Source organism: Filicampus tigris, chromosome 4 (assembly GCF_054856515.1).
Source record: "Filicampus tigris isolate MCC_2025a chromosome 4, RoL_Ftig_1.0, whole genome shotgun sequence".
In the NCBI taxonomy this organism is placed as follows: domain Eukaryota; kingdom Metazoa; phylum Chordata; class Actinopteri; order Syngnathiformes; family Syngnathidae; genus Filicampus; species Filicampus tigris.
Genome location: NC_141220.1, coordinates 29,316,396 through 29,331,187, shown reverse-complemented (window position 1 = coordinate 29,331,187; position 14,792 = coordinate 29,316,396). Strand labels below are relative to the sequence as shown.

General features: G+C 44.4%; 1 protein-coding gene across 1 annotated transcript in view; it reads right to left on the bottom strand.

Moving 5' to 3' along the window:
* Positions 1-5,610: 5,610 nt before the first annotated feature.
* The window catches only part of aass (aminoadipate-semialdehyde synthase), a 22,486-nt gene continuing 13,304 nt past the window's right edge, over positions 5,611-14,792 (bottom strand). The window contains exons 14-24 of the mRNA XM_086028606.1: positions 12,632-12,753; positions 11,317-11,446; positions 10,754-10,864; positions 10,385-10,493; positions 10,171-10,311; positions 9,587-9,754; positions 8,806-8,901; positions 8,598-8,713; positions 8,101-8,189; positions 7,116-7,292; positions 5,611-7,045 (exon numbers count right to left, since the gene is read on the bottom strand). Coding sequence (XP_085884732.1) covers positions 6,918-7,045; positions 7,116-7,292; positions 8,101-8,189; positions 8,598-8,713; positions 8,806-8,901; positions 9,587-9,754; positions 10,171-10,311; positions 10,385-10,493; positions 10,754-10,864; positions 11,317-11,446; positions 12,632-12,753 — 1,387 coding nt within the window. The 3' untranslated portion in view covers positions 5,611-6,917. The remainder of the gene's footprint in view (positions 7,046-7,115; positions 7,293-8,100; positions 8,190-8,597; positions 8,714-8,805; positions 8,902-9,586; positions 9,755-10,170; positions 10,312-10,384; positions 10,494-10,753; positions 10,865-11,316; positions 11,447-12,631; positions 12,754-14,792) is intronic.

Sequence of the window (14,792 nt, the reverse complement as noted above, 5' to 3'; positions counted from 1 at the left end):
CCATCGATGCACTGTCCTGCAGCACAATTGCACACCTGAGCCAAATGACTGATTGCCTGCACACAGGTGGAGCGAGGGAGCGAGGGAGCGAGGGAGCGAGGGAGCGAGGGAGCCTTGCACCTGCATGTCGCCTAGCTTGCTCCCGGAGGTGGGCGCGCCTCCCCAACTGACAGGAGGCTGCCAGGACGCGTCAGCACTTCATTCTGCGGGTGCTCGATCGCGTCTTACCGATAGACGGGCGCCATGGAGCAAAAGAAGCACGATTGCTCGGAAGCGCGTGCAAACCAAGTGGCCGGAAAGCGGCGGCGACACCGTCAAAATACTCCCAAGGCATTTGGTGTCATCTGCGAGACTTGCCGCCAGGCCAGGCAGCGGCATTGTAGTACATGCAATTGACCACTCGATGGTGCCACAGAGCCAACCAAGCGCCACCAAGCGTCGAGCCATGTGCAAACCAATTGGCCGCGAGGCTTCGTTCGGCCATCGCTGGGACTCGTTCGCCATGCGAGTGAGGTCATGTGGCGCGGGCAGTGACGTCACGGCCAGCGAACGGCAAGCGCGGGAAGGTGCCAGTGAGCAGAGCCACACGAAGCACCCGAGTCCGGCGTCCTCTCGCGGTGCCTTCGGGTGTTTGCCGGCTCGCCTTCGTCTTCGTCTTCGTCTTCGTCTTCGTCTTCGTGTCTGGACACGGCGGCGCGCAGCACGTCGGCACCCTTGTGTCCACGTCTTGCCTCACCGATAGTGATGCCGTCGCCGGCCGCACTTTTTTTTTTTCATTCAACAAAGTACAATGTAGTAATCAGGCATTCCAATTAACATCTTTGCATACGTATACAATACTATCAAAAATACAATTTTATGTTAAAACAAATAAGAATTGCACTAAAATAAAATAAAAATGAAATAAATTTAAATAAAAATGAAATAAATTCACGATATCCGTGAGTTACTCTTTAAACATTTCTGCGTGTATGGTAATTATTGATTTACATTTATATTATTTGTTAGATCAAGAGACTTAAAATGATTATCTACGCCAATCAAAACTAATTTAAATAACGGGGTAGAATTTAGTAATGGACATTTATGGATGTGAAATTTTCCCAACAAAACATAAATTAACGATAGTAGACAGCTTTTTTTCTTTAGATCCAAACAAAGTATTAATTTGTTTACTATTCAGCGTAATCTTGCAATGTAGTTTCACACAATATATAATTGTCAAAATCTTTCCAAAATGTAGCATTTATGGGCCAATCAAAAAATAAATGAGTCACACTTTCAGGTACAGCATTCCAAAAAGAACACTTACTATCAATATCTGTAAAACGTGAAATATATATTAGTTGGGTATATATTATGTAGAGTTTTTAAACGTATTTCTCGAACTTTATTTGTAATGAGGAATTTAAAAGGAACAAGCCCGCTTTACTCCATGCAGTTAATATTCCCAAATTGAGCATCCCCCCAAAAATTTCCACGAGGCATTATTTTCTTACTTTTACACCGAGATTCTCTAATATGTTTATTTACTACTTAAAATGTCACTCCCATGAATGTAGAGATGATGAATCATTTCAGGTTGCTCATCTTATTTCTTATAATCTTTCATTAATTCTAATTCCGTTTGGAATGTACTTTATGACAGAGTGAAATTCTTTAAATTTAACAGGGAATGCTTTTTCCGCTAAAAGGTCTGCATAACTAAGGAGTTGACCATGCATCACAGTTAAATAACTCCTTGGCGAAAATCATGTTTTTATCAATCCGGTTCCTTTTAAGAATACATTCATTGTTCCAAATAATAGATTTATGTGGGGAAGAATTATGTGAGTGACACATATTCCATGCTAACAAAGCTTGTTGATAAAAGGTTGACAATTTAACAGGTATTTTCGCAACATTATAGTTGCAAGATAGTAAGAATTGAAGACCTCCTAAATTACTGAAATTATTATATTGGGATAAAATACCATAAGGATCCTGGAGTCTTTTTTTTTTTAACCATTTCACTTGAAATGTATATAGTTCAAGTCCATAGAGTCCAATAATTCAAATCCACCTTCGGCTTTTCAGATGATGATGCTTATTTTTCCATACAAAATTAGCAGACATCTTATTAATGTCCTTACTTGTGGAATTACTAACATCAAGGGACAAAGATGGGTATACAAGTCTTGAGACACCTTCAGCTTTAGTTAAAAGGACTAATTTTGGGGGTGTTGAAAAGCTGAATGTGAGTTGAATGACTTGAATTTGTGGAAATTGGGATGGTGTAAATGTGAAAAGTTGAACGTTCCAATGGAAATGAATGGTGAATAGTTGAATTTTTGTGGGTTTTTTAAGAGTGAATGAGTTGAATGTGTAGGAAGTAGGAATTTTGGGGGTGCTGAAAAGCTGAATGTGAGTTGAATTTGTGGAAATTGGGAAGGTGTACATGTGAAAAGTTGAATATTCCAATGGAAATGAATGTTTGATAGTGGAATTTGTGTGGGGTTTTTAAGGGTGAATGAGTTGAATGTGTGGGAAATAGGAATTTGCGGTGTGTTGAAAAGCTTGACCAATATGAGCTGAATGAGATGAATGTTGTAAATTTCAAATTGGAATGATGTAAATGTGAATTGTTGAATATGGCAATGGGAATGAATGGTGGAATTTTGTGTTTTTTTTACGGGTGAATAAGTTGAATGTGTGGGAATTAGGAATTTTGGGTGTGTTGAAAAGTTTACCAATGTGAGTTGAATGACTTGAATGTTGTGAATTTGAAATTTGATTGGTGTAAATGTTAAAAGTTGAATGTGTCAATGGAAATGAATGGTGAATAGTTGAATTTTTGTGGGTTTTCTGAGGGTGAATAAATTGATTTTTTGGGAAGTAGAAATTGTGGGTGTGTTGAAAATCTTTATCAATGTGAGTTGAATGAGTTGAATCTTGTGAATTTGAAATTGTATAAATGTGAAATGTTGAATGTGCCATCGGAAATGAATGGTTTTTTTGGGGGGTGAAAAACGTGAAATTTTGAAAAAATTTGAACATTTTTGAAACATGAAAAAATGCTACCCAAGATGGCATGCATATTCTGAATGTTTTGAAACTTGAATGAAGTGAATCGGGTGAAAAATGTGGAAAGAGATGCACGCCAAAAAATGGAATGAATAAGGCGGAATAATAATAAAGAATAGGAATAACATATGTGGCTTTGCCTTCACACAATTAGCTTTTTTGATTTCCTTACTTCGTCTCAATGCCATTTCTCTAACTTTGAATTTAAAGTATTCCCATTTTTGTATTGGATTCATCTGTCCTGCAATTTTCTTGACCATATCACAAAATATTTTGTCATTCAATAAGTTATTACTGTATTTAATTTCCAGAAACCACGTAATTTACTTTTTTGTTGAGAACCACCTAAAAAAATAGTAACTCATTTGTGATCGGATAGTGGCGAAAAATCACGAGAAAATTCCGAAATAAACTGCAAACACGATGGTGAAAAAAACGGGTGGTACCTAATCCTTGACTGCAAAAATCTACTAGCGTTACTCTCTTTTCTATCAGGATTTAAGAATCGCCATACATCTAAGACTGATAGTTGTTCACTAATAAAGGCAGTGCTTTTGAATCTTGCGTGTTGGTCTGTTCTTATTGGAATTCGATCTATAAAGTCGTCAGGTGCATCATTAAAATCTCCTCCAAGTATTAATTGTGCCTCTCTATATTTTGATTTGAGTGTTTCAAATGGCTCACAAAGCTTTGAGCACATTATTTTGGCTCGATTATTATTATCGTAACTGTATAAATTACAAACAATAAAGAAGCTGTTATCAAATTTGATTATCCGTCGACCGTCATCTGAAAGAATGGTCTCAAAGATATGAGCTTTGAATTTGTTTAGGAGAACAGCTACCCCTGCTGATTGTTGTGAAGCATGACAAAAATAACATTCGTCACCCCGCTGTGCTTTCCAAAATGTCACATCATTAACACTTGAATGAGTCTCTTGTAAAAAAAAAAAAAACAAGTCTGCATTTTTTCGTCTGCAAAACATAAAAATCTTTCCTTTTCGTGTTGTCACGGATACCTCTAACATTAAGGCATATCATTTTTTAGGAACTGAAATGCATATCTGCCGTTTAAACGCCCGACCGCACTAGTGTGGACTCAATCGACGGGATCGACGTCACACGCGGTAGTCGGGCGTCACGTGATGCTGTTTGGCAGGTGAAAGAAGACTTTGAGATCGTGTCCCTCATCAAGCGTCCACTCAGGGCCACCCCCGATCCAACCCCGTTTTATTGGTTTAGCGCATTTCACAACAGCCAGAGCTGAAACAAAGCACTTTACCTACAAACAACAAAATGGCCATAATACAACAAGTGAAATCAATCAATTAACATAAAACACGATACTGTACTGTCTACGAGACAAAGGACACGACTGTGATACTTTTTGGGGGCCCACCAGAGGGAGCCAGAGACAAGCTTGCCCTGCCTCAATGCAAACACAAGTGTCTCTCGATTCAAACGTGACACTATTATACTATACCGACTTTGAACTAGTTGTTACAGCTCGAGCTGTTGTAAAATGCGCAATACAAATAAAATTGTATTGTAATATCATTTGAATCCTTACCATTTAAAACTTAAAACCTAAACCTACGTAGAAACCCTAACCCTAAATTGAAGCCCGACATTGAAACCCTAGTTGACAAACCTAAACCTAATTTGACCCTGATCCTCATTTAAAACCCTACTTAACCCTAACTTAAAACTCTACTTTGAAACCCCAACACGAATTTAAACCCCTGGTTTGCAACCCGAATCCTAATTTAAAACGCCAACACGTCTTTGAAACCCCGACCCTAATTTGAAACTTGAACCCTAATTTGAAACCCTAGCCCTACTTTAAAGGCCCACCCTACGTTGAAACCCCAACGCTAATCTGAAACTTTAAGGCTAATTTGAAGCCCTATCCCATCCTTGATGATCCGAAACATTTAAGTGTGACAAAAATTCACAAAAATCCGGAAAAAAAAGTCAGGGAGGGGGCAAACTCCACATCACAGTATATACAGATACCTGTATGCATTTTCTATTTTATTTTATTTTATTTTAAATAAACTTTTGTAACTTTTGACTGTTTACAAGTTGTGCTTGTGACAATTGTGCTTTGTCTTTATTGCCGGCGCAGCAACATATTTTCAATGTTGTCAAATTGGACACAGACGTGCTTTGTGTCATTTGACGTTTTGATTTTTTCTTTTCTGTATAGAAACTGTTCGATACAACCGGAAAACGTCCCGAGCGAGTCGATTTGTCGTCAGTATAAAAGCTCTTTTTTTCCTCAGCTGTTGATATCTGTCTTGCGTGTCGCTGATCAGAGCTTTCAATTCAAAAGGCCAAGTGGCGTCGAGCGGGGCAAAAGCAACATTGGAATGCAAACGGAGACGAAATGCATTCCAATGAGGCTCCGCCCTCAAGAAGATGAAAGGTGCCGCTGACCTTTGAGGTGGCGCGTCGCCACCGCAAGGCCCAACGTTTGACAGGCAAGGCGAGTTGGCGCCTCACTCCACCGACCCGCAAATCCACTCTGGAAAAGAAAAGCGTCAACTGTTTGCAGGGTTTTTATTGACAGCAAACTTCAAACGTTGTGCGTGCGGGAAGACAAAAGCAAACAGGAGAAAAGGTTTGAAAATCAAAGCGACGAGCGAGCGCAAACCGGCCTCACGATCGACACGCACGCACGCACGCACGCACGCATTCCGAGTCCAATAAATAGGAAGAGCAAAGACAAGTCGGAGTTGTCCGTTTCCCACGGCCAAAAAGTTTCCCGGTCGCCGTCTCCACTGAACGCTTGGTAAGATTGGCATCTTTCGCACGGTGTCGGTTGCTTTCTTCCACTCTCAAAACCGGCCAAGCGGCCTTCTGACCTTGCTCTGAACGTCACGAGTGACTTTTCCCTCGTGGACCGAAACGCCGCACCGAAATACAGTTTGGGGGTATGGATGAAAAATGACGGGGCTCCTTGGAGACAAACGTTACTCCAACATGACGCTGTGGCGAAGTCCAATTTGTCTTCATGGCGGAGACGCAAAACGCCGATCGGTTGTTTGTGGCCAGTCCTCCCAATGAGGATCGACTTTGCTGCCATGCTCGCCGCTGCTTCTGATTGGAGCAAACCAAAACAGCTGACGACCTGGTTCATTTGGGCGCACACGCACAAACACGCACACACACGTCCACCCAATTTGACATTGATGGCTGAAATTGGTGGCAGGGGCCCATTTTCCAAAACTTCCCAGGGATCACCACCGAATTGGCCGCTTCCAACCAAAACGGACGACTTGCCCTTCAATTTCCCCTTCGGCGTGGTCCCGTCGCGGCGGACTCGATTTTGCCCCAATCGGTCCAACTTTCCCCTCAACTTTCCAGGGGGCAGGAGCGAGTGCGAAACGGCTTCCCCGAGAGTCAAAATGGCCGACTTGCGCTTCGATTTGGGGCAAGGCTTCCCGAGACTTTTTGACGCGTCCTTTTTATGACAAATGCCTCCAGCCAATATCGGTGGGCTCGAATTTATTGGATTTTGCCACAACTTTCCAGAGGGTGTGACTGAGTGCCAAGTGTTCAATTTCATTCGGCATGGCGCCCTGAGAGCTTTTTTTTTTTTTTTGCGGGTCCTCTTCGGATGGACATGTCCACCGCATTTCATGCCGATGGTCGAAAGTGGCGTCAACTTGGCAGGGTTGCTCTTGTCGTGTCGGAGGAGCCCGAACATACACGCAAAGGTTTTGGGCAGGCTCCAGAAGAAGTTATGTTGCTGCGTTTGGGGGCACGCCCCCCCCACCCCCCCCCCTCTCCCCCGGCAAAAGGCGACCGATTGGTCGGAAGGAGAGTGGCAAATGTCGCCGAGCGCCGGCATCACGAGGATTCCACCTCCAGGCTGCTGCTGGCGGCCATGTTGAGGCCTTCGTCCTTGAGGCGCTTCAAGGCGGGCACGTAGATCTCCTTGCTCATGGGCAGCACGATGCCCTTGGAAGCGATCTCACCTGAGAACAAACAAGCACGGGTCAAAAGGCAAAAGGGTGCAACGCCCGCCGGCCCGCCGAAGGGACTGACCGTCGAGGATCATGCGCGCGGCCACGGCGGCCGGGTAGCCCACGCTCCGGGCCATGGCGGAGAATCGCCCGTCCTCGCCGTACACCACCAAGCTGACTCGTTTGCGCTCCAGCTCGCCCGTCGGGTGGCGCAGGCCAAAGTCGCTGCGCAGCACGATCATGTCGCGCTCGCCGCTTCCTGAGCACGCGCACACGCATCAGCATCGGCATCAATCGGACGGACGGACGAGCCGTTATTCCGACTCCAGAACTCAACTTTCCTGGTTTCTTTTCAGACGGAAGGCCGGCCACGCCTGTTCTAAAACACATCTGAACTTGATTTCAACTTGAACTCAACTAGAACCAAGCCAAACGGGAACTTCAATTATTGACTGCGACTCAACTAGGACCAATTGACATCACTGGGATTGGACTTGATTGAACAAAAACGCAACGAAGACTGGATTACATCCAAACTGGATCAAAACAAGATCCATACTACATGTGAACTTGAACTGAACTAGAACCAAACAAAAAGGACATTTCAATTATTGACTGCGACTGAACTAGGAGCAATTGACATCATCTTGGATTGGACTTGATTTAAGAAAGACGGAGCTAAGGCTGGACTATATCCAAACCAGGTCTAAACGACATCCCTACTACAAGTGAATTTGAAGTGAATTAGCAGCAAACGAAAAGGGAAGCGCAACTGAAGTAAATCTCGACTACCATTGAATTAGGACCGATTCAAAGTTGGATTGGACTCGATTTCAAAACTGCACCGAGACTGGACTCAAGTTTGCTCCACAAGCAAACTAGACCGGGGGAAGAACTAAACCAGGATGAGGTGAAGCATCTCCGAACGACAACTAAACGGGACTGGAAACAAAACGCAGCCAAAGTGTGAGTGAATGAGCGCTGAAGTGGATCAGAAGTAGAAGTGGGACCAAAGTCGTAAGTGCCGCTCAGCTCGGGGAAGCGGCGTGCGCTGGCGCTCTTGTTACCGAAGGCGAGTTTGGCTTCCAGATGTTTGCTGAGCGCAGTGAGGACGCTGTCGGCGCGAGGGGCCACGTCGTCGCTCAGCATGCCGAACCTGAACACAAGTCCGACACGTCAACGCCTTTTTGGACTCTCTTACCGCATGGAGTTGGGAATTCAAAGGCGGAAACACCGGCGTCGGCGTACAACACTTGGAATGCCCCGAAGGACACGTTTACCAACCAGCTTTTCAGATTCGCCGCACGTTCAACTTTTTTTTTTCTTTTTTCTTTTCAGTCTGAGAAACATCTGTTAAAAAAATCCGTCGGCCCCCAAAGTTGCCGACAGCAAATGTGGTTTTATAAACTTGACTATGACTTCGGCTTCAAACAATCGCTCCCTATAGTTTCGGACAGTAAATAAAGTTCTCTCATCGACCCGGCCGATAATCGGTCCATCCCTAATTGACGGCAAAAGAAGCGAGGGCGCGCGTTATCGGGCCCGATCATCGTCGGCGGCTTACCATCTGAGGGAGTCCATGCTGCGGTCGTCGCCGTCCACGCGCTCATAGACGGCGGCCTCCAAGGCGTCGGCGGGGGTGCGGGCGGGCAAGGCCACGGCGTGAGTCAAAAGCGCTTTCTGAGGACACGGCACGACAGCCCGCGTCAATCCACAAGCCGGCCGGCCGGCGGGCGGGCGGCTCCGTCGACCGAGGCCACGCCCCTTCTTACCCAGGTGACGGGAGACGAGGCGTTGGCCAGCAGGGGGCACGGCTCGCTGTCGATCAGACCCGCTTTGACAAAACCGCGCATGGCCCTGGCGAAACCCTGCAACGCAACGCGCTCGCCGTCACAACAACTCCAGCGCAAACAAACAGCAACTCAACTAAGTCGAAACTCGACAGCCACACGAGTCGCAACTAGGGCCGAGCTAGAGCTCGAGCGGAAGTGAACTCGGACGGAATTGGAAAGGAAACGGAACTGCGACTAAACTAGCACTGAACAAGAAATAAACTCGGGCGGGCACAATTGGATTCAAATGAACTGCTGCCATCTTTAGAACTGAACTAGACTCCAGCAAGAAATACATTACAAGCCAACGTCAACTAACCGAGGACTCAACTAGAAGTGAACTGCAGCTAAATCATTTCATGACTCAACTAGAAGCAAGTAAAGACAAGCGAGGTGGAACAGAACCAGGACTACTCGTTCTGGTACTGAGGTCGGAGAGAAAATGCAGCTGAGAGCAAAACCAAGTGGAACCAAACCTACGACTGACACTCAAAGAGAGCAGTCCTGAACCTAAGTACAATTACAACTGAACTGAACTATTTTATATTACGAAACGGGTACCGAAAATACGGATGACGTAGGACTCAAGTGGAACCCAACTGGACCTAGAGCTGAACTAAACTAAATAGGCCCAAACTAGACCTAAAACTGCACAACAACTCAACTCAATTGGCACCCAACCAGGACAGAGTGGAAGCCAATCGCAAGCGGACGCACTGACCTTGTATCGCAGCGTTCCTCGGAGCAGCGTGTGCGCCTCGGGGATGTCGTAGAGTTTGGCGTACTTGGTGCTGTCGCGGTTGGGATAGCCTTCCAAGTTGAAGCCGGGAAAGAAATCCATGGGCGTGACGGCGTCCATCAGACCGCCGCCACCGGGAATATTCACCAGCTGACGGACAGACAACAACAACAACAATTTTCTTCTGGTGACACGGGGCACTCCCTATCCCAAATTTTTGGCCAATTTGAAAAGGGCTAATCCTAGCCGGCGGGTGAATCGGGTCAGTCCTGGTAAGACATTTGGGTAGCGACATGCAACGTAGCCTCACGCTTCCACGGTTCGACTCGTCAAATGTCGGGCAGACGCAAGCTAATTTGTACTATTTTGTGTAAATCAGCAATCTTTTCGGGGACTTCTGAGGAACCGTCTCGAGATGATGGCGACGGGGACCAGTGAGCCGTCACAAAGGCGGCAGCGGCCGCCGCCTTGGGAATCCCCCGCTGGCTCCCTGGTGCCGTTAGCCCCGTCGGTGGACTTTGGAGCAGGCGCTCGGGTCCGTCCGCTATTTGGCGCGGCGCGCGTACCTGGTTGTCACGGCGGAAGGTGGCGGGGCTGATGGAGGCCAGGAGAACGCCGGAAGGGCTCCAGCTGAACTTGTAGCGCAGAGGATTGTCAGAACACTCGGGAGCCGGGAGTCCGCCGCAGTACGACACGTACGACTCCACCTGCAACGCCGCGCAACATAACGCGCGCTTGTTGTACAGCAACGTCCGCGCCCGCGCTCGCGCGTGTACTCACGGTGCATCCGTCGGCTTTGGCCTGATCAATACACTCCATGGCCAGCATGTGATCAATGCCGGGATCCAATCCCATCTCGTTCACCAGGGTCACACCCGCCTCCTCCGCCCTGACACACACACGTAGCTCAAAATGCGTGCGTGCGTGTGTATGTCTGTGCGTAGCGTAGCGTGTGTGTGTGTGTGTGTGTGTAGTAGAGCGTGTTGTGACGCGTAGTGTGTGCGTGTGTTGTCGTGCAGTCTGTGTTGTGTGTTTGTGTCATGTGTTGTGAGGGTATTTTGGTGTGTGCGCGTGCATGTTGTACAGCGTGGGTATTGAGTGTGTTGCAGTGCTGTGTACTTTGTGTGTGTGTGTGTGTGTGTGTGTAACCTGGCGTGCAGGTCGCTCATGGCCGGGCTAAGGTAGCTGGCGTTGACCATGTGGACCTTCTTGTCAATGCAGTGTTTGGCCACCAGTGGGTGGAGGACATTCGGAAGCAGGCTGCGGAGAAAAAATAAAACATGGTTGGTTAAAAGTCTTCTTCCCTACATGCTAAGAAGTGAATGCTACGTAGCAGCATGCTAAGTAATTAGTAGGTAGGTAGACACATGCTAAGAAGTGTGTAAGAATCTAGGTAGCTAGATTCTAGTTGATTACATAATAGGTAACCAAATGCTAAGTAGCTTTATGTTTGGTAGCTAAATAGTATGTCACTATATGGTAGGTAGCTACGTGCTAAATAGCTTCATGCCAAGCAGGTAGATATTATGTACAAATGCTGTAGCTACCTGCTAAGAAGCGACATACTGAGCAGATAGATTGTGGTTGGTTACATGCTAGGTAGCCAAATGCTAAGTCGCTTTACGTTTGGTAGCTACGTGGTATGTCACTACATGTCAGGTAGCTAAGTATGCTAAATGGTTAATGCTGTGTCGCTAGCGAGGCGTAATCACCTGATGACGAGGTCGTGGTCTTGTATGAGCGAGATGAGGCGCGCCTCCTGGCTGCTGACGTCCAACATGACGGGGATGGTGTTCGGGTATTTGGCCGCCAGATCCTGCGCCTGCTTCATGCACACTGACGCTACAGAAAAAAAAAACGAAAAAAAAAAAAAAAACACTAAGCCAAAAAACTTGTTATTCTTTTTATACTTCAATGTTTTCATCGCATCATTCTTGTTTTGTTTTTGCGTTTTTTCCCTGAAGAACGCAGGAGCACGTTGTGCCACAACATGCCGGCACGCACTGAGCCATACTGGAAGATGTGCAGCGTAATTGATAGCAAGAAGAACAGGCAGAGAAGGTCTCCAACTAAAACCAGCAGTAGTTGTTCCCACAGAGCATAGAGTATACGGTGTACGTATATCCGGAGGTATTGTTTCATGCTCTGTTTTTACGCGTGGCTACTCAGTGTGCAAAAATAGCGCTTGAGAATGTGCTCACATATATGCTAGGTTTTGTTAGCCTGTCTATGAAGTTTCACATTATATGTTAGTATTAAGCTATCATACCTTTTTTTTTTTTTAGATAAAATGATACCATTTGATTGAACATTTTAGTGGTTAAATATAAAAGTGAAAGTCTGTTTTTTAAATTGGCATTTTACATTCAACTTCAAATGGGAGTGACAAAGAGCTTGAGGCAAGCACACTTGGTCTCTTATTTGGAGACTTCTGCAAGTGAGAGTCTTCTTTTCGTGTTCTCAAAATGATGTTACATGACATTTCTTGACAGCAAAAATGTGAGTGCTAGTGCATACTTTGAAAAAGGATTAAGTATATTTAAAAGTAGGGCCTGACCGATACAGATTTTTGAGACTGATTCAGATTGCAATACTGATTAATTAGACGATTCATTAAAAAAAATATATATATAATGAATTTTTAAAAAAAATGTTTTGGTCACTTAATGCTTACAACAGCAAAGATGTGAATTACAGGCAAAACATTTGATTATTTTTCAATTTGTTGTCCTTTAATATTTGTTTAAAGTTATAACAGAGAAAAATTGGCCATAATCATCCAATTTTTGAAATATTTGTATGAATGCCATTTTTCCTCTTATATTGGAATGTGTTAAAGTGAGGGGGCTGCGGGTAGGGGGGAGTCATTTTTTTGCCAATTTCAAAAGTGGGTAAAACTATGTGTATGACAGATTTTCAACTAATGCAGGTGATATTCCCCCCCCCCCCCCATGTTCATGTTTGGCTTCCTTTTAAGTTTGCAGAAGAAAAGTTCCGAACGTGAGCGCGTGTGAGTTCAGCGCTCACCCACGGTGAGCTGCGTCTTGTTGCAGCGGGTCAGGTACTCCACGACGGGTCCGGAGACGTATCCGCTCCCAAGCAACAGAACTCGTTTCATGCCGCTTTTCTGCAGGATCTGCGATTTCTCCCTGGTGTAGGTCAGACCACACAAAGTCAATCAGAAGGAGGGCGGCTGAGTCACGCATTGGGTCATTCTGGCAAGCCGATGTCACTATCGGCAATATGGTGATATCGCGATATTAAAATTGCCACGATATATCATCGTTGTCGTGGAACGATATTAATTGCGGCAAATCTGTATAAAAGCCCAAGCTGTTTTCCATTTGTGCAGTTGCAGCACCCTGTGGTGGTTGGTGTATTAGCAAAATATGAACTGTGGCTGAAGTTAAAAACATCCTATCCAGAATAAAATTGAAGATGTATGCAAAACTCGTAGTGATGCCTCTCCAGCACGCCCGCGACCCTTGTGAGGAGAAGCAGTATAGATAATGGATGGATGGATGGATGGACGTTCTAAGGTCACTATATATTAATTCCGAAAAGCAGTTCATTTTTCTCAAAATTGTATCTCAGAAAATCATTGCAAGCATAGATGATTTTTTTTATTTTTATTCCTCCAAACCAGCAAAATAATAAATAAACTGCACTGCTGTTTATGGCCGACTCCTGATTGGTTAAGAATTGTGGCACAATTATAACGGCTGTATCGCAAGCGTGAATCAACATATTGTAGACGTAGCGGAGAGAAGACGCAAGCGTAAAAACAATCTTGTGCGTTCATGCGGACGGTTTTGTACACCCGACACACATTTTTGAACGCACAAAACGCGCTCTTGCAGGCAGCATTTTACATACACGCAAAACACTTTTGTACGCGGTATTTCACATTACGCTAACGTAATTGTGGCATCGATCTAACGGCATATATTTTATCCTAGTGTAGTTACCGTGGTTAGCGATTAAAGATGGCCAACCTTCGGCACATGCGCAAAGTCTTGGGTGTCAACTGCACGTCAGCAGCAGCAGCAAAAAGGAGAGAGGAGCCGGGCGAATTCGGAGTCATGCAGGTTCAGTTGAAACGGATTCATCAACACATGGAAAGATTCGGAATAGAATTCAGTCCATACATTTACGTAACAGAACGTTTGTGTTGTATTTTTTGTAATACTTTGAATTTACGAGACTATTCATTGACTGTCATTTATACTTGTATCCTTGTACAATCGCACATGTTGACTAATAGCGTAAAAAGATTTATTTCAATTATCACGGTAATGATACTTCAATTAATGGCACTTTTGTGACTTTGATAGTATGTAAAACATCCATTCAAAATGTTCATATTTGATTCCGGCTTGAAATCATATTTGTGTGTCTAATTGCAGATCCTTAGTACGAGAGTAACAACTGTGAGAGCAATACTTGTGATTATCAGAGTGTAATAATACTAGTGAAAATAAATATTACAGAACATTTAAAAAAAAAAAAAAAAAAACATTTTTAGAAAATAATCGGTCAAGTCATTGATAACAAAGCACTAATTCAAAAACAACTATTCCAAAATTTAAATATTAATATTAAATAAAATAAATATTGATACTATATTTCAAAAGTGTTATTTAAAATGAACTTACATATTTTACACACATCTTAATTATTTTATTTTATTGAAACCTCTTTGACAAAAGACCTGATCTAAATGGCCGTGAGCATAAAAGTACGCCTCCCATTGGTACAGAAGATCTGATTTTGAGGTCACATTTGTGTTTATGTACAATTTCAGATGACTTTGCCAAATACAGTAACCCAACAACAGGAATCACTTAAATAGCAGTAGGCTAGCTACGTGTGATAATAGCAATAGTAAAAAGGCATATTACTATTGTCATGAGACCATTCTTGAAACCTACTCTGCTTTTCTATGTAGTATAAGGAAATTATATTTTATTCATAATACACAGAAAGTGAGCCCCTCCCCTTTCTTGGACACAATGAAGCGTGCACTGGTCGCTTTTGGATGATTACTATTACTAACAATAGGCGCGGCATATTAGAGGGGAAGCGTCCACCCCGCTGACCATTGGCGTTAATATCCATGCCAAAAGCCCCCCCCCCCCGAGGAGTCAGCAGACCCCCACCCCGACGGCCGCTCTCATTAGCCCAGCCA